The 25,546-nt window shown below is 35.9% G+C and overlaps 1 protein-coding gene across 1 annotated transcript; it reads right to left on the minus strand.

The window, feature by feature from the left end:
- Window positions 1–1,533: 1,533 nt before the first annotated feature.
- Window positions 1,534–4,020, minus strand: LOC124409228 (histidine-rich glycoprotein-like). Its single transcript, XM_046886725.1, has 2 exons — window positions 3,939–4,020; window positions 1,534–3,072 (listed from the first exon to the last, which is right to left on the minus strand). The coding sequence occupies exons 1-2, from the start codon at window positions 3,948–3,950 to the stop codon at window positions 1,534–1,536; spliced, it is 1,551 nt and encodes a 516-aa protein (XP_046742681.1). The 5' UTR covers window positions 3,951–4,020.
- Between the last annotated feature and the right edge of the window lie 21,526 nt (window positions 4,021–25,546).

Raw genomic sequence — 25,546 nt, forward strand, 5'->3', positions numbered from 1 at the left:
ACCAAAAAGATTATTAATGTAGTAGGTACTCGGTCAGATTGATCAAATTAAGATTTTCAATAGAATAAATACTTTCCTATCCTCATCCTCTTTTGCCCCCCCCCCCCCCCCCCCCCCTAGCGTTGACGTAGTCCCATCTGACAATCGTCCACTTTGCCGGTATTGTTTACCAGTTCGGTAACAACTGGTTTGTAAAAAAATGGCTCTTTTGTTCTTCAGAAAGCCAAAATCTTTGATGATTTCCTCGCAATACAGTTCCGAAAAACCGTTTTTTATTCAGATACCATAATTGCATAACTTGTAGTCTCGGATCTAACTTGGGTCGGTTGCAATCACGAGCAACCGTATAGCGTAAATGATGCCTGGGCAGGTGTGGCTAAGTGTTTCCAAAATGCCTGTGATCTGTATGACAGTCACGACAAAACTTCTGTATTAAGTTCTCAGTGATCTAACCGATTAATCGAAGAGTTAGCTGGACGGTGTTCTCAGCTGCCATGAAGTAATATTAGCACCCGGAAGTTCCTTGGTCGAAAGTTAGAATTGCAAAATTAATTTAATGTAAAGTTTGTTAGGCGGCACTGATGTTGGACGCCAGTTTGAGATGGTTGAATAAGCGGCCAACTTCTGATCACTCTTTTTCTTCATAAATAATTCACGGCACAGATACTCTAATTATCCATCTCGATGCGAAAGACGAGTTTAGGGATTCAAATTGCTGCGAAAACACCAGCATTCTTCAGATGAAACGAGTATTTCATTATTTAAACCGAATACACAGTTCTTAACTTGCAACTAAACGTAATTCCATGTCAAATAATTTCTGCCAAGGTATTAAGATGCCATTTGTAATTACATGACAGCCTGATGGAGGAAGATAAGGGTGAAGGACAATGGAGATTAAGATCTGGTTTCAATATTCTAACAATATACGATGTAAATAGTTTGCTTAGGCATTTCTATGGTAGTTTAAATGGACATGAAAAAAGGGAGACTCATTCTCTTTCAAGGTATTTATTGTTTGATCATAGATCAATAAATGAGTACATTGATATGATGTATAGTTCAGATTAGTATAGAGGATAAAGCTAGTACTTAGCGAAATTGGAAAATTCGTCGTCTCCCCTGGCGATCTATTTTCTTCTGCAATCTAAGAAATTTAAACATAAATGGCGACAAAGAACTTTTCACTTTCCGAACTTTTACTATTTGGTCACATATTTCCTCTCGACATATGCTTGCCAAACAATTCTATAACTATGCGCCTCTATCGGATGCCATTTGTAAAGATGAATACGATCAATACTAGCCGTCAGAATGAAGGAATGTAAATATATCTACGAGATGGCAAAAGTCTGGAGTTTTATCTAAACTAATAATTTTGCGAATAGCCATAACCAAAACTAAAGCAATGACTTTTACTGGCGTTATTATTCATGCCACAAGATTTTTTTGAAAATTATAAAATAGAAATCACCAAGAAAAGATTAATTATCATTATATAGCCGCTTACTTTCACCAAAATATTGCGGAAATCTATACTTGTATGACGGTAGCTGCTGGATGCAATTCCGGAGGGTCATTTACAGCTGTACCTTCTGTGGACGGTTCATCTTTACTAAGAATTCCAAACACAATCGATGATGCAGCTGCCGGAGCACTTTCTTCAGCAAAAGCGTACTCTTCGTAGGCTTTTGACTCTCCAAAGTGATGGCCAAAGTGTTTGTGACCGCCGTGGTGTTTATGATATTCCACTTCACTATGCTTATGGTGATGATTCCCATGATGACCGTGCTCTTCCTGATGCTCGTGATCATGCTTATGATTGTGGCCATGCTTGTGATTCTCGTGATGGGAATGCTTGTGGTCTTCGTGATGATCATGTTTATGTTCATGACCATGCTTGTGATCGTGTTTTTGATGATGGTCATGTTTGTGATCATGACCATGCTTGTGATCGTGTTCTTCATGATGATCGTGTTTATGATCATGGCCATGCTTGTGACCGTGTTCTTCATGATGACTATGCTTGTGGTCTTCATGGTGGCCATGCTTGTGGTCCTGGTGATGAGAATGATGATGGTCTTCATGATGATCGTGCTTGTGTTCTTCTTCGTGGCCATGTTTGTGCTCATGCCCATGTTTATGATCGTGTTTTTCCTCGTGATCGTGTTTATGATCTTCTTTATGGTCATGCCCGTGATGGTGGTGATGGGTCTCCGTTTCCTTGTGGCTGTGGTGGTGGTGGTGCTCGTTGATATGATGATGCTCGTGATGATGATGATGCTCATTGTGATGAGCATGCTTGTGGTGGTGATGATGTTCACCATGATGCTTGTGTTCTTCGTGGTGCTCATGTTTTGAGTGATGTTCGTGACCATGATGGTGCTCGTGTTCACCCTTATGTTTGTGATCGTGATCGTGACCGTGTTTGTGGCTATGATCGTGGCCATGCTTATGCTTATGGTCTTCCTCGTGTTTGTGATCTTCATGATGCTGATGTCCATGCTTATGACCATGACTCGATTTATGCTTATGATCTTCGTGATGCTGATGTTTTGCGCTATGGTGATGACCATGATGATGATCACTTTTATGACTGTGACTTGCATGGTGTTGATAATTCCCAAGGTGATGTCGTTTTTGAGCGTGGTGCAAATCAGGGGCAGCTAAATTCCCGAAATGTGCCGTACCAGGATCCACACTGATTCTGTTTTCGATGTTTGAATTTGACGGTAGCAAGCCCAGCGCGGCATTTTGGCCATGTCCAATAGGTGCTACACCGGGAGACGGGAATCTAAGCGGTTGAGCTGGAATGCTATGGCCAATAAAGCCGAAATTTCCTATCCCAGGAAGTTGTCTTTTTTGGTTGACCTTCGTCGGTGAAGGGGCACTGGTTGTTATTGCTACACTTCCACCAGGTGCCTGAAAAGCCTGTGGTGCCTCCAAACGAACAGTATTCGTAGCTGCTGAACTAACGGGAAGCTGAATGGATGGGACCAGCCCAGCTTGTTTCTTAAATTGTGCATTTTGCGGGGCACCGGCCGCGACGACGACGAGAGCCAGAAGCCATATCTGTAACAAATATCGAAATTCATCGAATATAAATTGCTTAATACTTGAGGGAGGATCTCATGATCAAAACGCGCAATTTTCAACGTCCATTTAATGCTTTAACCCAAACTATGCCACTCAAAACTTCTTATCTTGCAGGATAAAAAATTTTTGGTCATCTAACGTTTAGTAATTCAAGTGTCCGAGTAGATAAAATATGAAACATATTACCACGTGCTTTGTGCTTTCCATACAAAATAAATAGCAATAAACTTGCGGATGCATGTAGGTGTTAATTGGAATTGAAATGATTTTCAATATTTTATATCTCGACTTTGCGATGCTTGAATTCACTTTTTGCGTAATAACATGTTTTTACAGTTGAAAACTTAACACCTGCAATCCCATTTTTGTCAATTACTTTCGTTACAACGTGCTTGAAGTAATTGACGGAGGTAGGCAACACCATGTTGTACAAACATGGTACATTCAGGTCAGCGGACTCTATCTTTGTATAGATTACTTTGGCAATTTTACATAATTCTGGCAATCAGATACTGTTTTTTTTCTGAAATCAGATCAATACGTATCAGCTAATTGGAAAAAAACGGGATCGCAAGTTCCCTATATTATTAATAATTTTCAGATAGATTTTATATAATTCAAAGTTCACACGGGCCGATACAAGCTTGACTTAAGTTCGTGCCTATGTTACTTGATCTAGTAAAACTGCATCTGAACGTGTGACATTTAAACAAATGTGAGTTGTTGAGAAATTGTACTTATTGCTTGGAAGTAACGGTTTTTTTTATTTTTGTTAATTATTACAGTCATTCGAGTGGAATTATTCAGTCAGTTGAAAGTAATCACCAAAAGCTCAAACTTACCCAAGTGCCCATCCTGAAGTGTTTGTGATGTGATCAGCTGCAGACAACTAGATACCAAATCCGGACAAGCGTAGCCTTTTATAGAGACACTGGGCGTGAGACTGTTCAAACTTTCTTTCGTGGGAAGTGCCAGTATTGCAAAAAAATTTATTAATATTTTAATTATTATCGTAACGTGCGGTGGAGCGCAACGACACTCATTGTTTATTATACGAGTTTGTTTTCTCTACTCATGGTTTCTCTTAAATATAAATTATCGCATGATTTTAAGTGTAATATTTCTCGCTCCACGTAACTAATCGTGAACCAAAAATATCAAAACTCTTTTCAAAATCGAGGACAAAAAATCGTTGTGCTTGATTCACCTAAAGTAAGTCGGCTCTTCCTTACCTCAAAGCTTACCTTAAACTTCAACTCACGTGTACTTAGTGGAAGCACTACATAGATTTCATCATTATATTCCAACGCTGTGAATAGTAACTATACACACAAATAGTCCCGATGCTACGACTCATATTTTTACTAATATTGCAGATGAAAACTCAGCAATATAATATTAACGTAATACTGTCACTAAAATGTGCAAAACTCTTAAAATTTCATTCTAGTGAGTAGCATAAGTGCAAATCTGGAGTAAGAGCAGTTCAATTTAAACTATGAGATACTCTTGAATGAACTGAAATTTAATTGATCCCTTCTCATTTCGAATTTTCCAAAATCGGGACGTTAAGAAAACTGCTCTATAAACTCTGAACCAAAGCAGAGCATAATTTTACATCAAGGTGGAAAGCAAAGCTCGTTGATAAATTCAATTTAGAGAGGCACCCCGAAGACACCTTTGATACCAATGAACCAAGATTGAAAAAAATTCAGCAGAAATTTCATATTCAGTCTCGAATATCTCAAATCATCCGATTTTGCTCAGTATGTGATAGCTACCGACTACCAATGAAAAATAGTACAGACTAGTGTGAATTAGTCGACCTCTCTTGAAAGCTATCAGCGATACTTTTGTGCCTTCTCCGGAGGCACTGAAAGGCTGCTCGCATGTTTGGAAAGGTTCAGGGTGAAGTGGACGCAGGATAAGTTAGATCACGTTTCACTTTGAAAATATATGAAGTACAGAAATCAATCCCGAAATTGTCAACAGCCAAGGGCGAAGGGGGAAGTTGGGGTAAGAGAGCACGGAGGGGATCCATGTCGCCAGCGTAGATTGCCTTCGCTCCACCATCGTTTCCGTCTTTTCTGATGGACCTAACACTCTCCGAGGATATCCTTTCAGCTCAAGAGTCTGGAACATTCAGGACTTACCTACCCATTGAAAAAAGGTCCATAAATGAGGAAATGCTATTTGCCCTAGAGCTGATTAACGTAATCTACTTCAAGATTGCTGCGGCTCGTTTCTCTAATCCTCAATAAATTCTACCATTCAGTTTTTCTGCTACGAAATAATAGCTTCACGCTACGTTTGCTCAATTATAAGTGCACTGTTCACGCTAAGAAAAAGGAGACAGAGTCGAGGAAACAGTCTTGCATTTCTCCTCGAAATTACTACGCTCGGGATCATCTCATCCTTCTGCACGCAAGTAGTTTTAAAAGTTTTTACCAAAATGACTATGGGAATTAGTGAATACACAATTAATCATTGCATTCGAGTTATTATGCATAGTATATGTAAGACATTGCAAACTGTGTCAATTTAAATATTATTTTCTTCTCACAATGAGTGTGTTATAGAGTGCTACAAAAAACATGTTGTGCTGAATTTAGGTTAGAAAAAAATTGTTTTTCGATAATCATTGAATGAAATTCATTTGGCAAAATTCTTATCAACAATGGAAAGTTTTGAGTGCAGAGTGAAGATAGACGTGTATTCAGTTTGGGAAATAGAAGCGACTCGATTGAAAATAACAAATTGTAATAAAATAGAAAAAATGACAAAAAAATTAGCAACAAGGAATTCTTCATCAGGATTCAAATATGGACCCCCAACATTTCGACGCTGGAATTTTTTCGTCTTTGGCTAACCTTTTTTGTCCTTCAAGCTACTTAAATTAAATTTCTTATATTCTTTATGATTGACGATCTTATATTTCCCAAACGTTTGTTCTGAGTTGAAATCTTTTGTTGTGTCATAATCAAAGGCTCGAAACACCTCAAGCCCATTTATATAAAATTACCCGAAAAATTAAAGGGTCTAGAAATGCAAACGTAAATTTTCCTTTTCTTTACTCTTATATGTTCAAGTCTCTATAATTAACTTCTTTATGCACAATCATATGTTCTTCAGTTTTTTTTTTATTCTCACTTCTCGTCAGTTCAATCAGAAGATAAGTATTTGTTAAAGGTGAAAAATGAATTTTAATCTTTTTCACAAATCTTTCGATTTTTAACTTCTGCAAGTCAATTTTCAACTTCTTATTCCATCACAAGTGGTTTAGTTCCCATTCTGCCGGAATTTAAATGAGGCTGGATTCAGTAGGTCTAATGTTTCCTGGAACATCAAAAATGATCAATTCACTCTAAATTAAGGTTTATACAACGGATAGATAACACAGTTATAACGTCACACATGCTTAATGCAGACATGCATAATGTATTCATATATAGTAGATACAGTGCAATTCAAATGCCTGTAACATTCGCAATTCTTTCTCTTAATAAAAAAAAAGAAAAATAAGTGACTTTCCTTGCGAGTGAGTCATTACCTTTGACTTATCTGTCGTATTAATCACATATATATTTCCAATTGTGACTTAAGTGCAGTTAATTTGTTGAGTGGTAGGAAAAGTGGGATAAATGAGTAATTGATTCTGTAACAAGTAGTTGAACCATCTGGCGCTTTTCAGTTTGAGTGCAGTTCTACCTGGCAGTGGTTAATCACTATGGCTGCTTGTGATGGACTCTCATACCATGTGAGTACCACGCAGTCTGTCGGTAGCTGATTGATGACCGTGTTTCCTTGATCACTTGTAAAGAGTACACATGTGAAACGTGTTAAATCGATCATGACCGTGTTCGAAAAGGGTGCAACGACTGATGAACATTCAATTCCCTTTGTTTTAACAAATGACCTTTGCATTTGGAACTCAAATACCTATGTTGTGAGAAAAAAAAATGAAAACAAATTTGGTTTTGAGGCCAAAGATCTCGGAAAAAAGATCATTCATGAATTTTTGTCCTCCTAAACATAAATTTAGTCGAATCAGTATAAACAGAACTATGGACCATGAAATAATAACTTGCAACAGTTAAAGTTATTACGAAATCAGTTTTATTTTTACATTGCAGTAGAATTGCAGAACCTATGAATTCTATACAGCAATGTAATGCGATATTTCACGTAAGCCACTCTGGATATACGTCGATTGCTGTTCGAACGCATTGGATTGCGATGCCATCCTTGTAAACCATCAGGATAAAATGGAAGTAAATCTACGACTCAACGTTTAGATCCTTAGTGCTGCCTATTTTTCAATCTTTAGTATATTTTTGATATCCACTCACGTACGACTCGGAATTTCTTCATCAGTAATCATCAGCTGTAGTAAAAAACACCGCAGTCACCTCATTTGTTATTTCAAAATTATGTCAACGTCAATTTACTCCTAGCCTCAAGGTTGATAACATTTGAAGCTCAGGTATTGACTTATGATTTCGTGTCGCTAATTGATGTTGAATTGCTATTTCTTGGCTAGATCGTTAAAGGCTTTGCAGCAGTAGTAAACAACAAGAAAGGTGATGGACGTAACCAAAGCTATAACCAAGTTTAGCTGAAAGCGATTCTTCTCTTTATGTTCCCTCATGAAACATCGCGAATATACTTTTCGAGATGTGTTGCTGCCACGACCTGCCACACTGAGTTACACAAAAGGTGAGGCCAAGATAACGAGAAGTTTGTACCACCAGTACAACGTTTCAACTCAAAAGTACTCTTAGGTTTGGGGCACTGCCCAAAACCTTGGCCTTAGATTTAATGGTATCAACCATTGCACTGATGTATTCTATGACTTTTCTTATATCTGCCTCATTTGAGTGTCATTTTGCGAATATGATGTGCCTGAAGTGCTTCAGCACAGTGGCTGTATCATTTATGAATAGCATGAAGATTAGTAGTCCTGCAATAAAGCCTTCAGGGACACCAGAATTTGTAAGTAAGAACGGTGAGTGACTACCAGTTTCATCTACTACTACCTGGGTGCGCTCAGATAGACATGAGACGAACCATCTTAAGATTTGATTTGTGAGTCCAATATTTTTCAAAGTGACATTACATGATTGATAATATTGAACGCTTTGGAGAAATCAAAGTGAATCGAGATAACGAAACACCTGTTATCTATTGCTAGTCGTACGTCATTTTTTAGCCGTTTGAGTACTGAAATTCTTTCTACATTCCATACATTCCAATTGCGTGGGGATGTAGAATTTTTAGTTAGAGATACTTATCTACTGGATCAGCTGCTTATGCAAAAAATTTTTGAAAAATTTGACTCAACGTGATATGTTAGCTGTTGATCTATCAGCTCTGATCGTGGATTTGAAAACATCAGTTGCGAAAGGCAATAATTTTTCCATCTCCTTGTTCAATTTTATCTATACATATTAGGGTAGCGCAAAGAAACCAACTATTTTTTTTTTTTCTAGTCTCGTGTGACAAAATGTTAGTTTTTGATGTTTTAAAAGCCCACTCCAAAGGCCAGTTAAAAAAAAAAATGTTTAGGAGGTCGCTCCACATTTTTTAAAATGTCAAAAATCGTTTTTGTTTTTTTTTTATTATTTTTTTCTCGTTACGGTATAATTTTATAGACAAAAAAAAATAAGTTTCCGAAAGTTTCAGTTCCAAATTTGAATTTTGAAATGTCGCTCATAATTTTTCTTCAATTTTTTGGTGCATTTCTTTAGATCTTTTCGAGCGACCTTTTAATACTCATATTAAATTTTCATAATTTTTTTTTCTCTCATTTAGTAAGAAAGAATCGATAACAATCACCACGACATGAGTTAAAAATCAAACAAACTACTGAAAATGTAATTTTTTTAATTTAATTTTTTGACGATTTTTGACATGTTAGAAAATTTGGAGCGACCTCTTAGGATTTTTTTTTTGAGCTGTCCTTTGGAGTGGGCTCTTAAAACATCAAAAACTAACATTTGTCACACGAGACTCAAAAAGAAAAAATAGTCGGTTTTTTTGCGCCACCTTAAGGTATATATATATGTATACACAGGGTGTCTCATTTTAATTAATCCAGTTTAATGTCACGAAAACCAAAAGTGTGAGTGAAAAATATTTTGAACAAAAGTTGCAAGGAAGATGAAACTGTGAAATTTTCGGTAAGTGGACCAGCGAAGATAACAAGAAGGTGAACTTGGTTATTTGAAATGAAACTGTGTACTTGTTTCATCGGCATCAGATTCTGCATGAAAAAGTATCTACATACTTACCACTTTTGATTTTTGAGACATTTTACTCGTTTGATTAAAATAATACACCCTGTATAGTATCCCGCGCATAAATCCGTGGTATCCTTCTGAAGCTTGATGCAGGCGTTCATTAATAAGAAAAAGCGAGAAGGTAGAAGGTGGAGCATTTGCATTAGTGATGAAAAATTGTTCAAGAAATTCGTTGACACTTCAGAGCTCGCTTGGATTTTAATCTCTTCATCAATCCACGAGGAAGATTTTCAAGAATTGAATGGGAATATAATCCTGAGCACCTTGTTATTTCCACCTCGAAATATCATTTGTTCAACGAATCGCAGATCAGGTCTCCAGGTATTAAATAACTCCCTCTAAAAGATAAAAAAAAATAAAAAAAATACTTTCGTAATACAGAAAATGAATTAAGAATCGCAAATCTTTCTTACATTACCATATTTACACGTTTCACATATGAAAAACACCAGAGTACTGTAACGTGTATTTTGCGACCAGTAGGATAATGGTCATGAAAAGTACGGAACTTCTTCGTATCATGTTTCCCGTTTTTCTATATTTCGCAACGATTAACTAACATGACGAAACAGCAGAAATATGGCTGGTAATATGAGCTGAAAGTTTATGATTTCTTACGGAAGAAATTTTTTTAACAAAGATCAAGTAATGGACAAAAAATAACGATACATTTTTGAAATCCTAACAACAGGAATGACATTAACACAGCATATCTTTGGATGGATCAGCAATTTTGGATTTCATCCATTGCTAAATTTTGTTCACTTGACCACAGCTGGTCGATTTAATCAATAATCGTGAATACCTCAAGAGCTTGTATTCTTTTCAGATGTTTTTTATAACATTCAGAATTGAATTTCGTAGTACTTATGTGTAAAACATATTTGTGTAGTTGACTAAGTTACCGACTAGACGGCGCATCAACTACTCGAATAGCCAGTCGTCTACTGATCATCAAGAGACACGGTCTGTAGAACGTTGAATAAAATAAAGTGAAAACAACACAATATTAAATGGAGACGTGAACATTGTCTTGGTAATAACTATTGATGTGGCATGCCCGTAAACCGTCTGTTTTTTGGCAAGGATAAGGATTTCTGAAATTATCTGAAGCCAAAAAACGGTTTACGGGCATGCCACATACAATGTTTTTTACTGTGTGGGCATTGAAAAGCAAATCGAAGAGTGAGGTTATTTCGCGATCTGTTCGACGAAGCTACTTTATTCGGCAGTTTGGGATGCGCACTTCGAACTGCGCATCAAAACTGCCGAATAAAGACTTTATTCCGCAACTTTGTTCGCTGACGTATAAAGCATCACTTTACAGAACGAAAACTGCCACAAAAAGTGGACTTTTCAATGCCCATGCCGTAAAAAGAAAATTATTCTTCGTTTTTTCAATTATTAATTTCCGGTTGCTAGATGAGTGGTTTTTCAAAGCTTGTTGTATTCAGTACCAGTCTGTGTGCTCACGTTGATTGTTCATGTGAGACGCAACGGTGTTGGGTCACTCTCGAAAGGATTGACAAGGTAAACGATGGAAAGCGTTGGTGCAAATAACGTGGAGGATTATACATATATCCTGCCGACTAGCCAGCGTGACACGATAAATCCTTAAATCCGTCTTAGAAGTGCTTCCTTTAGATTCCCTCGAATTTCTCACTATCTATCACTCTTGATACGGGGGCGAAGGCCGTTACTCGCATGTAGATCTGCGCCCCAACCTACCATTGGTACTTCAGGCACATACATATCCTACCGCGCTTGTCGTCCACCCAAGGACCCACCGTTTCCTCGAAGATAGATTTCCAGATGCCTTTAGGCCTGAAGCTGTTTGATGACCCGTGACTCAATCCTCTTATGATCCTTCCCAACATCTTAACCCTTGAAGGCGATCCATTCCCAAAATACCTACCTTTATTATATCAAAAGCCAAAAACGTTGCATTCCAAATTCTAATATCATAAATCTGGTTATAAGACTTCTACATATGCCTCCAAATGTTTATTGTTATTTACTTTTCACCATGTCTAATTTTTAGATATTTATTCAAATTAAAAGAATACACTTGGATTTCGAAATTATTATTTATAGAACTGGAAAAGAAGAACATAAGAATGCAGTGTAAAGATTTTTTTTCAGGATAAATGTGGAGTGAAGTAATCAATCATGTTATCGATTTGTATTAGCCTCATTATTGCTCCACGTAATTAGTTATCGTTTACATTAGACTTTCGCTCATTTCTAATTCACTCGTCAAGTTGAATAAATCTAAAATCTTTACAAAATTTTTTGGTAAACAATAAGTGATTTTGGTTTAAATAAATGTATCTGACGTTCTTTAATTTGGATTTAAGTGAAGGTAAGGATAAAACTTATGCATTGACGTATTAAAATTCAATAATTTTCCCACAAAAAAGGCATCCAAGTACAACCAAATGGTTAATTTATGGTGCGAGGTAACCATTGTCGAAATGGCAGTTCATCCACAGTCTCCAGAGGTGTAGTAGCTCTTCCTAAAGCCTGATCCGAAAGATCTATGGTGGAATAGAGTTATACGAAGGAGATAGACTCCTACGGATAGGTGTAAGACCATTATCTACGGAGTTGGAAGACGCGGTGAAATCTTCACCATTGATTTACAAGTCTCTGAAGTTTTATCGTCGCGTCCGTTAGTCGTTTCACAGTCCACGATACGAATACTCAGATCAGACTTCACATTTCTTTCAGGTGCTTGAAGCGACCCGTGTGTTCCATGGTCATAACAGATTACTGTAAATACCTATTTATTTGGTATGCCCGTAAACCGCGTGTTTTTTTGGCAAGGATGAAGATTTCAGGACGAGCTGAAGGCGAGCCGGAAGCGAGCCGGAAGCGAGTACTGAAATTATTCGAGCCAAAAAACGGTTTACGGGCATGCCACATACAATATTTTTTACGGTATGGGCATTGAAAAGCAAAACGAAGAGTGAGGTTATGTCGCGATCTGTTCGACGAAGCTACTTTATTCGGCAGTTTGGGATGCGCACTTCGAACTGCGCATCAAAACTGCGGAATAAAGACTTTATTCCGCAACTTTGTTCGCTGCCATATAAAGCGTCACTTTACGTAACGAAAACTGCCACAAAAAGTGGACTTTTCAATGCCCATGCCGTAAAAAAACATTTTTTCGTTAGTGAAGAGGCGTTGTTAGACGTATTTAAGACGCAAGTGCTTGTGGGTACACGTATACTGAACGCAAAATGAAATTCATTCTGTTTATTCTACTATCCATTGTCCAAGGTAGTTATCAACGTGGAGAATCCACCGGTGAAATCGCTAAGTGGTAACATTATCTTCAGTAATGCCTGTGAAACTGATACCACCTTGAAACGAAGGCGTCTCCAGCAAGCGGAAACACTTTGAAGGCGAAACGAATTTAAGTACGAGACTCCAGGCGGGATGGAATAAGAAGAGGATGATGCTTCGACAAGGGTTTTATCGAGGGAATAATAAAGTGCAGAGAAATGTTTTTTTTTTTCATTTTCTCTTCACCTTATCGAAGTTCAAATACATGAATCGGGCATATTTCATGTCTGATCTATTTATAATTTGATTTCCATTCCAAGTAAGCCTTTAACATAAGATTAAGTTATTTACTAATCAGACATGAATTATATTCTCTTTTAAGAAAATACCGAAGGTCTACGGTAGAAAAGTTCATACAAATCGTGTTCAGTTTTGGTTATTGCTCACAAAATAATTCATAAGAATTCGTTTGACACTGCAATTCACAAATATGAACATTGTGTTTTAAATTTGAATGAATTTTTACTGAACTTAACAAGGTATATTATACATATAGTAGTTCCAAAATGAAGGTGAAATTGCTTCGAAAAAAACAAAATAGCAACAACAAATAATTATGTGTGCTTCACCAATGAAAGAATCAATTTTCAAAATTCCGGACATGATGAATTCCTGATTCAGGTCTAAAATTCTGCTGAATGTGTCTCTCAAACTGCGTCCATAAATCAATTGCCTGTCGGTATTTATTGGATTTTTGTACTTTTTGGAATAAATTTTTTATCTTCTAAATAAATAGCAGTCCAGCAATGATCTCTTCATATTCTTGTAGGAAATTGAACGCTCTACAAAAAAGGTTTCTTATAATTTTTCGATAAATCTCTTCCTTTAAAAGTTATTCGAGGTTAAAGTAGCGTTCATGGTAAATTTTATAGTTTTTCAAGTTTTGCTATAATTTTCTTTTATATAATCATTAAATTTATAAAATAATATTCTAGAAATATTCTGCAAAAAGCTCAACAGTTTAAATATCGTAAACAACGCCCTACAGTTCATATCAAAATAAGATTTATTATTTTTTTTCAAATTACTTATAACTTTTTTGCTAAGCAACCTTTGATAGAATAAATTGAAAATATTAAATAATACTGCAATTTATTCCGAAAATAAAAAATGAATTCCAAAAAGCACAAAAATTCCATGTCATTCAAATGTGACATGTAACCTTATTGCGACACGGTTTAAAATAAAAATTAAGACCTTTTTTTGGGTTAAGACATTTTTTTTAGAGCAAAAACTGAAACTCTAGGGGGTGGCAGCAAAAAAAAGCCAACTTAGGCTTAATAATAACGGACACCCCAGTATATACGTCAACTTCGAAATCGACCAGAGCAATCTGGTCGATAAAAACGTAAACTGTTTAGCTTTCGGTCTGTGTACTGTACCATATGTATGTACGAAGCCATTGTAACCTGAAGTTTTTTTGTCGGTAGGAGCGACTTTAAATTGATCAGGTCTCCTAATGACTTATGAATAATCCAGACTACAATTAGGCAGCAGAAGTTATTACATTGAACTTCAAGAAATGGTTGGATAATTCATAAAGAAGTCGAACTGTGTTGTGTATTCAAGACTTAGCTGGATGTGTTGATAATTTCCTAGCTTTATGTCCAGCTCTAAAATATGGATGGCTTCAAACGAAAGTTATAGAACGTTCTTTATCGGCAGAAATAAAAACTGACTTGACGCAGTATCAGATAAATAATTTAAGAATCTACTCTTCAAGAGTTCATAAAAATTACGGATTCATTAGGACGTAAAGTTAAGGATACATCGTTTGCGATGTATGAATGACCACATAAAGTGAAAGTGGAAACAATATTTTGGAAACTTCTGCATTTTTAACACAGAGTCACTCAAACCCCAGCCAAATTTGAAATTTTATGACTCAAACCAAATTCTGAAACAACATTGAAAAATTTAAAAACAAACACGAATGTTAGTTTTTGTGAAAAAGGATTGAGGATTTGGAAAAAATTCTTGAATGTAAAACAATACGAAATACTTGGATGGGGTCCATGACACCTAAAAATTTTTAGATTTTGGATTGATTTTCATTCATTCTACGATTTTGGGTTGCTTGAATTATTCAAGATTAACTTACGTTTTCATTCGCATTTTGTACTCCTGTTATATATATATACTCATGACTCGACTCTTACCCCTCTCACCTGAAAGCCTCTTCACTTCATTAGACTAAGCCATCTCTCGCACATTCCGTGCACACCTCGCTACCACGTCTTATTCTGAGAACAAATTGCCCATCCAAACTCACTTCGTCTTTACTTTGAAGCCTGTATACTTTTTCTATATTTTTCAGACTAAAAACTTCATCCCTCACAACCTAATCGATATAAGTCCATATTAATTACGTCACATTCAGTAATCCAGATACCGATGTTTTGTGATTCATATCTTACATTCGTCGGAATTATGCACCTCGAAATTCATGGCATCTGTCACTTGTCACTCGCCTTTTTTAGAATTTAATAACACTCGATTAGAATACCACTCATCACTTTAGTTCTAGCCAATTTTTTTTTTCATAAATACAGCTGATGTGCTGTTTCCTTACTAATTTTGTCGAACACGAAGTACAGGTAGTTATTATCGATCCGAAAAAATCAATCTATGATCTTTAACAGGCAATAGATGACAGATAACGAAATTCAAACTTATTGTTAGTGCTATATATTCCAAGATCGTGGCGATCCAACAAAGAGGCGAGAAAATTTCTGGTTACTCGGCAAGTAGTCTCTGGTCAATTAACACGCTGATCGATAAACCCATAATTTATCACTTGCCGAAGTCATATAATTAGAATAAATAGAAAAAATCAGTCATATTCCTTTTTCTTTCGATGAATTAATATATAATATCAAAAAAAAAAAAATTTTAAGCTACGAAACATGTTGGAAAAAGTAAAATTGTTAAACAAACATAATTTACATTCAACGGAAAACAATAAGAATCAATTGAGTTATGTGACCTGAGGACAAAGAGGACTAGAAATAGTAGACATATGTATATTCTTTCAAAAACCAAGTTCAAACTATCAAATTTATTTTTATATACATTTCTAATCATTAACTTGGCATCAAAAATCATTGCATAGAACCGGAAAAATTGATTCAAATAACTTGAAAAAATTCTGAGATACTTTTTAAGTATTATATCGAGGTAAATTAGTTACCGTCATAAAAATTAAATTTCTAATATGAGAAGAATTTGTAAACCAATAAAATGCCGGAAAATGGATCATTCTAATCAAAAAAATCATAACTCATTGAATGTTTAGTATTTTCAGCTGAAAACTGACCAAGTCTTAAGACACAAATATTTAAACGAAAAGAAAAAAAAATTTGGAGATACTGTGTGACGAAAAAAATTTATTTAATTACGTGGATGAAGTTGAATTTTTTTCTAGAAGAATGAATTAACGATTTTTAGGATATTCCATTATTTATCTTCGTTTGAATCAGATTATTGTATCTTATCTTCACAACCTGATGTCATTTACACGAATTTATACATTGATTTGAATTTTATTGCCGAATGAATAACGACGGATGAATGTGAAATTGATTCTGAAAATTTAATACACTAACGTTAATAAAAGAAACTAAAAATATTACCTAAAACTTATCTAAAGGATTTCATTTTACCGATTTTGTCTGATTATTTGAATTAAATCATTAGTTTTGAGAAAGAATCCGTTACGGTGCCCACTTTTACTGTACTTTCAGCTCGTTTTTGATGAATTCACAGTTCAAATATTGATTCGGAGGGAATGAGCGTCGGTGAAAATACCCGGAGTTGGTTGATGTGAGGTCTTGAACTACTACGCAGCCCTCCGCCTCTTCAATTGTCTGGACCCTTTCAGGCGTGGGTTTTCAAATTTTCGCACGAAAGGTCGAGACGAGTATAAGGTTGTCCTGGATTTATGAGGGCGAGCTTGAATTTGCAGACCTGGCTGTTTGTCGTTTGGTTCAGCGGGAATAATACTGCCTATACAAAGCTGTTGAACAAATAGAAATTCCCTTCAAAACGGAGCCTTTCGCAACCTGCCACAGCTGTATAGAGTGATTCTGTACATCGCTTGATCCTTCATTAACTGTTCCTCAATGACGTAGCAGGAATAATATTCTCGTGGAGGTTATCAACCAATTAGATATTTGAATGAAAAATTTCATTAGTATCGTCAGATAGAATGTCGAAAAATAATTGACACGTATTTTTTCTTTTTTCAATTCAATGTTTATTAACAAAGATATAGCGAATCGAATTTCGCGTGACGTCACAATGTTACTAGATATAGATATACTACAATGTAATACATGTATAACATTATGACGTCACGCGAAATTCAACTCGCTATATCTTTGTCAATAAACATTGAATTGAAAAAAGAAAAAATACGTATCAATTATTTTTCGACATTCTATCTGACGATACTAATGAAATTTTTCATTCAAATACCTAATTGGTTTTGTCGGAGCGTGAAGGAACCTGGAACAAATCCGGATACTCCTTCTTCCTTTTTCCTACGGCACTCAAACGTCACAGGACTTACAGCAGAATTCTGGAAGTACTTCGCTGAAAAATCAATCTTCATCGAAGATTGGTTGATTGGTTTTTAATAACATTCCGATTCCGGATCCGCATCAAACAACGATCACCAATTTGATTAGAAACAAGCAAAATGAAGGTCGGTAATATGGTGAAATTAAACTCAAAGTGGAACCAAGGACCCGCTAAAAAAGAGAATCCTGCTTGAACAGAATGGACCAACTAAAAATATGGGAGAAACGGATTATCAGTCGTGGCACCACCGATGATAAATGCAATAAAATCGATTCGTGAACTCACGAACTTCGTCAATGGAACCAGCAGGTCACAATAAAGGATTTGTAGGAATGGGGTCAAACTGGAAGTTCAAGGCCTTCGAGAAGTAGACGATCCTTTTCAAGTGAAGGAACAAAATTCGGCAGAGAATGGTAACAAAATTTTTATCGGAGAGAAAAAAAACAACCATATGGAAGAAATCTGTGCCACGTTGAAAAATTTTCGAGTCCAGAGTTCACGGACCCTGATATACGAAATTGCGAGAAGGATTTTGTAATTTACACCGAGCAAACATGTATTGAAATTACATTCATTATTGTTAATCGTTATTTGAATCGTATTTTTAGTTCTTTAAAAACCGATGGAAAGTTAATATGCATAATAGGGTGGCGCAAAAAAACCGACTATTTCTTTTTTTTGAGTCTCGTGTGACAAAATGTTAGTTTTTGATGTTTTAAGAGCCCACTCCAAAGGCTAGCTCAAAAAAAATTTTTAAGAGGTCGCTCCAAATTTTTTAAAATGTCTCAAATCGTAAAAAAATTAAATAAAAAAAATTATATATTCAGTATTTTGTTTGATTTTTAATTCATGTCGTGGTGTATTGTTATCGATTCTTTCTTACTAAATTAAAGAAAAAAAATTTATGAAATTTTAATATGAATATTAAAAGGTCGCTCGAAAAGATCTAAAGAAATGTACCAAAAAATTGAAAAAATTATGAGCGACCTTGAAAAATTCAAATTTTGAACTGAAACTTTCGGAAACTTATTTTTTTTTTGTCTATAAAATTATACCGTAACGAGAAAAAAAATTGAAAAAAAATCGATTTTTGACGATTTCGGACGTTTTAAAAAATGTGGAGCGACCTCTTAAAAATTTGTTTTTGAACTGTCTTTTGGTGTGGGCTCTTAAAACATCAAAAACTAACATTTTGTCACACGAGACTCAAAAAACAAAATAGTCGATTTTTTCTACGCCACCCTAATGCATAATAAAGTATTTCGTAGGATAGTTGGCTCATTTTCACCAGGTTGTCGATGCCAGTCGGCTTATAGCCGAACCATCGCCACGCAAGTTTCAAAGGTGATGCTGTTGAATGAAAAGACACGAATTGAAGGTGACGCATTCGTGTAAGACACAATATGCTGTCAGCCTATCCGTAAAATGGCGTCGAATAATTTTTATTGGTTTGCAAGAGACGACTGGAAAATTTGAACCCGGAAACAAAGATTTCCTGAGAAAAGTCATGAAGCAGCCCATGAATTATGACAACAAAAAGTTGGTGTTCAAGAAAAATAACAAGTTTTGTTTCAATTCGGTTTTTCACCAGTATATTTCTTCAAATCCTTAAACAGTATGTTATATTTTGCAAATTTATGTACATATCAGGAATGCTGATTTGACTGATTGATTGTGTGCCCTAATGATCCCTACAGCATGTTTAATCGCCTTGGGGGCTGCTTGACTTTTGCCAGCCGACCAAGCCAGCATCCGAGATGAGAACCAAGACCGATAAATTTTTTACTGCAGACACGTTCTTGTCGAAGTGGAATAAATTATGTAGCAATGTTGTATCAGTACGTGGCGATCCCCGCCAGATCACCAACTTCTCAAGACGGGAGCAGATTCCGGCACTCGAAACGTTGAGACGAAGCGCGAAGAAGCGATGAACTTAAAATCCCACCAACCCCAAAGAGCGGTAGGGAAAAACGATGAAGAGGGGTGGTGGGGGGTGGAGGTAAGTTTGGGAATTTCTCCCCCGCTACTCTCCAGCTTATAAAGAATAGCGTGCATGCAATAAACTACTATGAACTAAACGACTACATGATTAAGGATGGGTCGGTGGGGGGGGGGGGGGGGGGGGGGGGGGGGGGGAGCTTAGAAGGTCTGAAATTCTACCTGTCTTTAGTTTTTTTTTTTTTTTTTTAAGAAAATAAAAACACTTACAGCAATTTAAGTTTGTGGGATTTATTATATATAGTTTCAAGAACATTTTGTAATTTTTTCATTGAAATTAATAACAAAATGGTGGCATGGTGTATATAAGTAGCGATCGACCACGTTTTCAATTCGTTGGCGCAGATTCCTCGGTCAATTATTATCCGATCACCTTGAAAGTTTGACACGATCTTTAAAACTTGTTTGTCGATTCGAGCTCCCGGCTAGATTTTTGAATTTTAATATCAACATTTTTTTCTAAAAATATTGTTAATCATTTTTTGGATTTAAATTTTTTGTTTGTAATCGTATGTGTTTGAAACAAACTTTTTTTTAAGTTTGTTTTACAAGCTCGATAAAATTTTTCCATCTGTTTCAAGTTGGACAGTAATGTCAAGAGAAGCGCCACCGCAAAAGCTCTCGAGTTTGGAGTCGATCGCTACTTATATGTGTCCTGTCACCATTTTGTTATTAATTTCAATGCGAAAATTCTAAAAAAAAATTTCAAACCATAAATGATAAGGTCCTGAAACTAAAATTGTTTTAAGTGTTCTCATTTTCTTTAAAAATAACTCCCAAAAATCGATCCAAATTGTACCCCCACCCCCTTAAGTGAAAGGCTTCAGTTTCTACATATTTTTCAAACGATAAAATCTCAAAATTGTACATTTCTTTTTTTTAACCACTTTCCTCAGCTTATCAGATTTCTTATCGCGAAAAAATCACAGCAAAAATAGATTCTTCTTACTTTGAAAGGTAGATTAATGTAAAATTCATTAATAGAGGAAGACGTTCGTGAGAAAAGGTCATTGACTGACAACTTGCATAAATTATTTTGCACTTTTGCGACGTTTTTAATGGGCCCAGCTAGTCATCATCAAGGAAAATTGACTTTAGGTATATTATACCTAAATGTCGCAAAAGTGTAATACAATTTTTGCAATTTGTCAATCAATGACCTTCACCGAAGAACATCTTCCTCTTTGAAATGTAGGAAAGTTTGCCTGTTTATAAGCTTGTGACGATTTTCTTATACCAATATTGAATTTTCTAAAACTACAAATAGTTACATACATGCAACGAGGTGATTAGTCAGCTTTATAAGTTTATTTTGTTTATACATTGAATAAACAGTCGATAACACCGATGTACAGTCGTCGATTGACGAAACTTTATTACAAATTGCATAGAATTATGATTTTAAGATTTTGGACAGTAGAAAATTAAATGTATTCGTATATGCTTATCTTTTAAAACCTTTAAATGCTACAGCTGAATCTTTTTAATTGTAGTGTATATTAGTCAGTTTTCACAATTTTTAATCACGAGGGGAATATGTAAACATATTTTCCAACGGGGTTCAAAAAAGACGATGAAACAAACGTCGTTTGGAAATTATGTATTAAATAATACTTTAATATTACTGTGTTCCATTTTCAATAAATACTAAACGTCTGACTGGCATGATTTAGTGTTAGCTCAATCCCACCAGTCACTAATACTTAAGTGCCACATGTACATACGTGACTACACAATACTTGCAAGCTAAAGATTCGGAACAATCTCACAGAGTCACTGACGGAATGAAGCGATGCCATGTAAAATTGTGCGATATCACGATTGTAGCTCACAAAACTGCTCTTCATCACTAGAAGAGTGCTTGCTTGCAGTTTTCAGCTCAACGCCGTCTAGTGTTAAGAAGAACGAGATAGTGGAAATTCATCGAATCACGTTCCAGTCTGCTCGAGTAAGCACGACGAGCAATTTCAAACCAATCTGGAATAAATCAAGAAACAATTCGGGATCCCGGCGCGCTTTAAGCTCCATGAAAATACTAGTGACAGGATTTAATTTCAAACGAAAATCAAGTTTTTTTTTTTTTCTTTTTTTTTTTGTCTGAAAAGTGTAGCCAAGGAAAAAAGTCAAGTAATTCAACCGCCACGTTTTACTGCTACGTTCGGAGACTTTGTACCACCAGATATTCGAACAAAGTTAATACTCGAGGTGGTACTTCTATCAATACTAGTTCAGGCTCGTTCTACCTCGACCATTCGCAGGCACATACCTACACAACCTAGACTTTCGGCGAGTCTGGGTTTATAGATATTGAACTACCGTCCAAACTAACCTGGCTCTGACAGCCTGGCTATTTATGTCTCCCACCACCATCTCCGCAACCCCCGTCAACCTGTGTGACCTCGGAACGACATTCGCACACACCCTCCTGCATTCCTTCCATATTTGTTCAAGGTATCCCGATAGTCGAGAAATTTTCTTCAAAATCTCTCTCGAACACTGTCTTTCTTCTTCGCGTGTTTCACGTACCAGCTACATACATATATCCCGAGTGTTCTGTCTGTCCCTTTTTCACTTCCATTCCTCATCCTTTTTTTAATCCGTATATCTGCAGGAACACTTACACGTATGAAGCAGATTCCCACGCACAATGGGCTCGATTTAGCAACTGTGAATTTCTGTTTGCTTTGTTATTGTTATCAACGCTCTGCTACCCACCGTTGTCAACACCTTCGGATATACGTCGTCGTAAATTTGGCGGACTATAAGTTTACAGATAATCAATAGACGATGGTGTGCTCCGTAGGTATTACAGGAAATCGAACCCTTTGTGAACCGGTTTAACGAACTGACCATGCTCGCCGTTTGCTTCCTGAAGGTACGTCTACCGTCTCTACAAACCGTGGCTTTTTCAGTTAGAAAATTACTTCGCTTATATCGAAGGCAACTTTGTCGTGTACAGTTCAACGATTTATCATCGAGTTTTATACCTCCGACCAGTAGCCACGATCCAAGGATTGGTTCAATTTGCTCACTTATACGTATCGCGGTGGAATCAATTAATGATCAAATCCCTTCAAAGAACTCTAGGTTGAACTACTTTGCAGGACATTTGGACAAACCAAGGTGGTATATGTGCAACTACATGAGCTTGTGACGATAAGTAATTCAGAAACTGTTGTTACGTTGGAGGGTGAAGGCAGATGTGTTTCCTTCTTAAGTGCCAACTATACATGCGTACTGAAGTTCCACGGTGCCCTTGGGAAGGGACTGAGCTAACTAATCTTGACTAATTAGTCACCACGATAAATATAAATTACCACGTGACACCGGTCTAGCTGACTAGTAATCTAAAGTTGCTCAATTTTCAGGATGGTCTGGCTAAGGACTGTGAGGTATACATGACATGCAACACGTGTATTCTCCATGAACTGAACATACTCGGACATTCTCAAAACGACTGTCACATTGATAACCTTCCAAATAATTTTGAGAAAGTTTTTTGTTTTTAGGTTAGAAAAAATCATATTTTAGACAAAGGCCACTTGCTCCGGAACATAAATTTTTTTGGTTATACATATTGTGCTAAATTACACGAGATGACTCGTAAGTAGCGCCGAAAACTAACCCTTAGACAGAAGTAAGTCTCGATGTATCAAAGAAAAGATGAAATTATATTCAGAGTCGGAATTTAGACTCGCGAATGAATCTGACTTACCGACTGTCAGCCGAAATCAGCAGAAGATTTCGACTCAGCGAAATTTTGGCGATCTGTTCACTAATTTTTGGCCTTTTCACTCACACAAAAAGCTTGAAAAATTTTCTGATTGTTAACGATCTCATAACGACGACGAGAAGAGAAAAGTTTCGAAACTTTTTCGAGACTACCTCAATGCGGACTCTTCGCGCGACCTGCTTGATGACGTCACGTACTTGCAATAATTCGCAACAATCGATCCTACAACATCAGATAGTCAGTTGTTTCCCAAATTTTGCGATCAGCTGTTGTTGTTATATATAATCTATTAACGACTAATAGAGGGTAACCTAAAGAATTCTTTGTACGCTTTTATTTCTCTAACTTGGAAACTTTGATTGAATGCGTGTTTCGAAGCAGTTATTTCGAACTGCAATCTTAACATTGATTACAAGGAATCACATTTCACTTTTATGGTCTTTTCATAGATCTGAATGTATGTTTCCCGGCCGCTTTTACTTCGATATTAGGTCTTCAAGTTGTTCAACAAGAATTCTGAACTGACGAGAACTGTTGATTATTCGAATTAATTTAATATCGATTGCGGCAAAACACTTGGCATGATTTGAAGTATAGAATAATAACCAAGAAAATAACTGCATTTTTTATGGTCAAAAGTTGTAAAAGAGGTTGAAATTATCGTTCAAATTGCGTGAAATTGTATTTGCTGAGATTTTTTTTTTATCCATTTTGTTTATCTTCTGCGTTTTGCCACAAACCAGCGTCAAAGTTTTTCAGCTGACGCCTTCTTCGCATGCCTTCTACGTACAAATCAGTTTTCCATAACTTGCGGCTACGTGCAAACATATTCACGTCTGGTTGTGTTCATTGCTCAATTTTGAGTCCATGAAGATCCTGCATCATGGACACCATAATAATTTACTACTTGCAAACACATATTTCTTAGACTGAATCTCTTGTAAATTATAGCAGTCTCAAAGGTATTTGATTACTTTATATTAACCCACGAAGTTTGAGTACTTTATTAAATAAAAAAAAAAAAACAATCTGTCTAGCTGTTGAAAGTAAAGTACAAAACAGTATCATATATAAAATTGCCATTAATATATCAAATTCATAGATCATAATTATCATATATGAGTCATTACATGTCAAACCGAACACTTTGCAAATAAAATACCGTTCTACTATTTTAATTTGCCTAAAATATTTTTTATGTATTCTGGAAACGAAAAAATTTATATCGCGTGTCAAATGCCACAAGGGCATATCATTTTTTTTTTGCCAATCGCTTTGTAAACATATTCTAAGTCTAAGATTGAAAAGAAAATTGCTTACTGTTGAGAAAAAAACAACTGTTAGTTTTAGCCGTGTTATTTCAAATTTTACTCTTACCTTCACATAAATAATATACTTAAATGATCTATTTACATTAGAAGTTGTGGAAAAGTTTTTATCAAAATGTAGTCTCAATCTAGCGAAAACGGCAAATCCAATAGTACAATAGAGACGATTACAAGTCTGTGCCCATGTGGTCGGTAATGCCACAAAAAGGATTGGAATCCTTATCCAACTATTGCTTCTTCCGGTCTAGCGCATCTTGCTTCGCGTATAATCTCATGATATTTTTTCTACTATTATATTTCCTACGTGCTGAGCATGGAAAATGTTATCTTTAGAAGCGCTCACGTAACTCGGATAAATCTAGAAGATCTTTACCGAAAAATTATACTTCCATGATGTGAATTCGCACAATATTACAGCTGCTTGCTTTGCATGCAACGGTTATCATCTTTGCACTGACTATTCAAAAAATTTTTAATTAATCGATATCATAAGAGGCATAGAAATTAAGGGATTCAAAAATATTTATTATAGACGTCATTGTATGGGAGAAGGAAAATAAAAAAATTGTGTCTGAATGTAATCCATGTTATTGACGAACTAGAAATATGTAGAGTACAACACCTTTGATTCAAATCAAATTTGTCAAACGTTAAATAGTATTAGTATATATACATAGTATTTTTTTTCAGTAATTCGCGTTGCGTTTTTTATTTTGTAATAAGTGCTCAACTATGTAAGGGTATAAACTTATTTATTTGAACGTTGTAATGGGGTGATTTATTAACGACCCGGTGAATTCTATTTAGTTTTCAGCTTATAATGGATCGAAACATAAATCTCAATCTCACTTGCATTTTTTTTTATTACCTTCTATTACACTATTGTATCGTGATTTCACTCAACCTAACTTTAATTAGCCTAGTTGAAACACGATAAAACTCAATGCACCAGACCCATCCTCTGGGTTCAAATTCCTTCGGTCCTTCGCTTCGTTTTTGCCTAGTGTCTGGCTGCATTCTTGATTTGATTGACATGTCTTTTCCATACTTCTTCATCTTTCAAAATCGTTGCTGGTATCCACCCTTTTGTTGTCTGTCTGCTATGGTTTCAGATTTGGTGTTCCTGATATCCTAGTATTTTTTCTTGTGGTGCTTTTAATCGT

The sequence above is a fragment of the Diprion similis genome, chromosome 1 (assembly GCF_021155765.1).
Source record: "Diprion similis isolate iyDipSimi1 chromosome 1, iyDipSimi1.1, whole genome shotgun sequence".
NCBI classification, from domain to species: domain Eukaryota; kingdom Metazoa; phylum Arthropoda; class Insecta; order Hymenoptera; family Diprionidae; genus Diprion; species Diprion similis.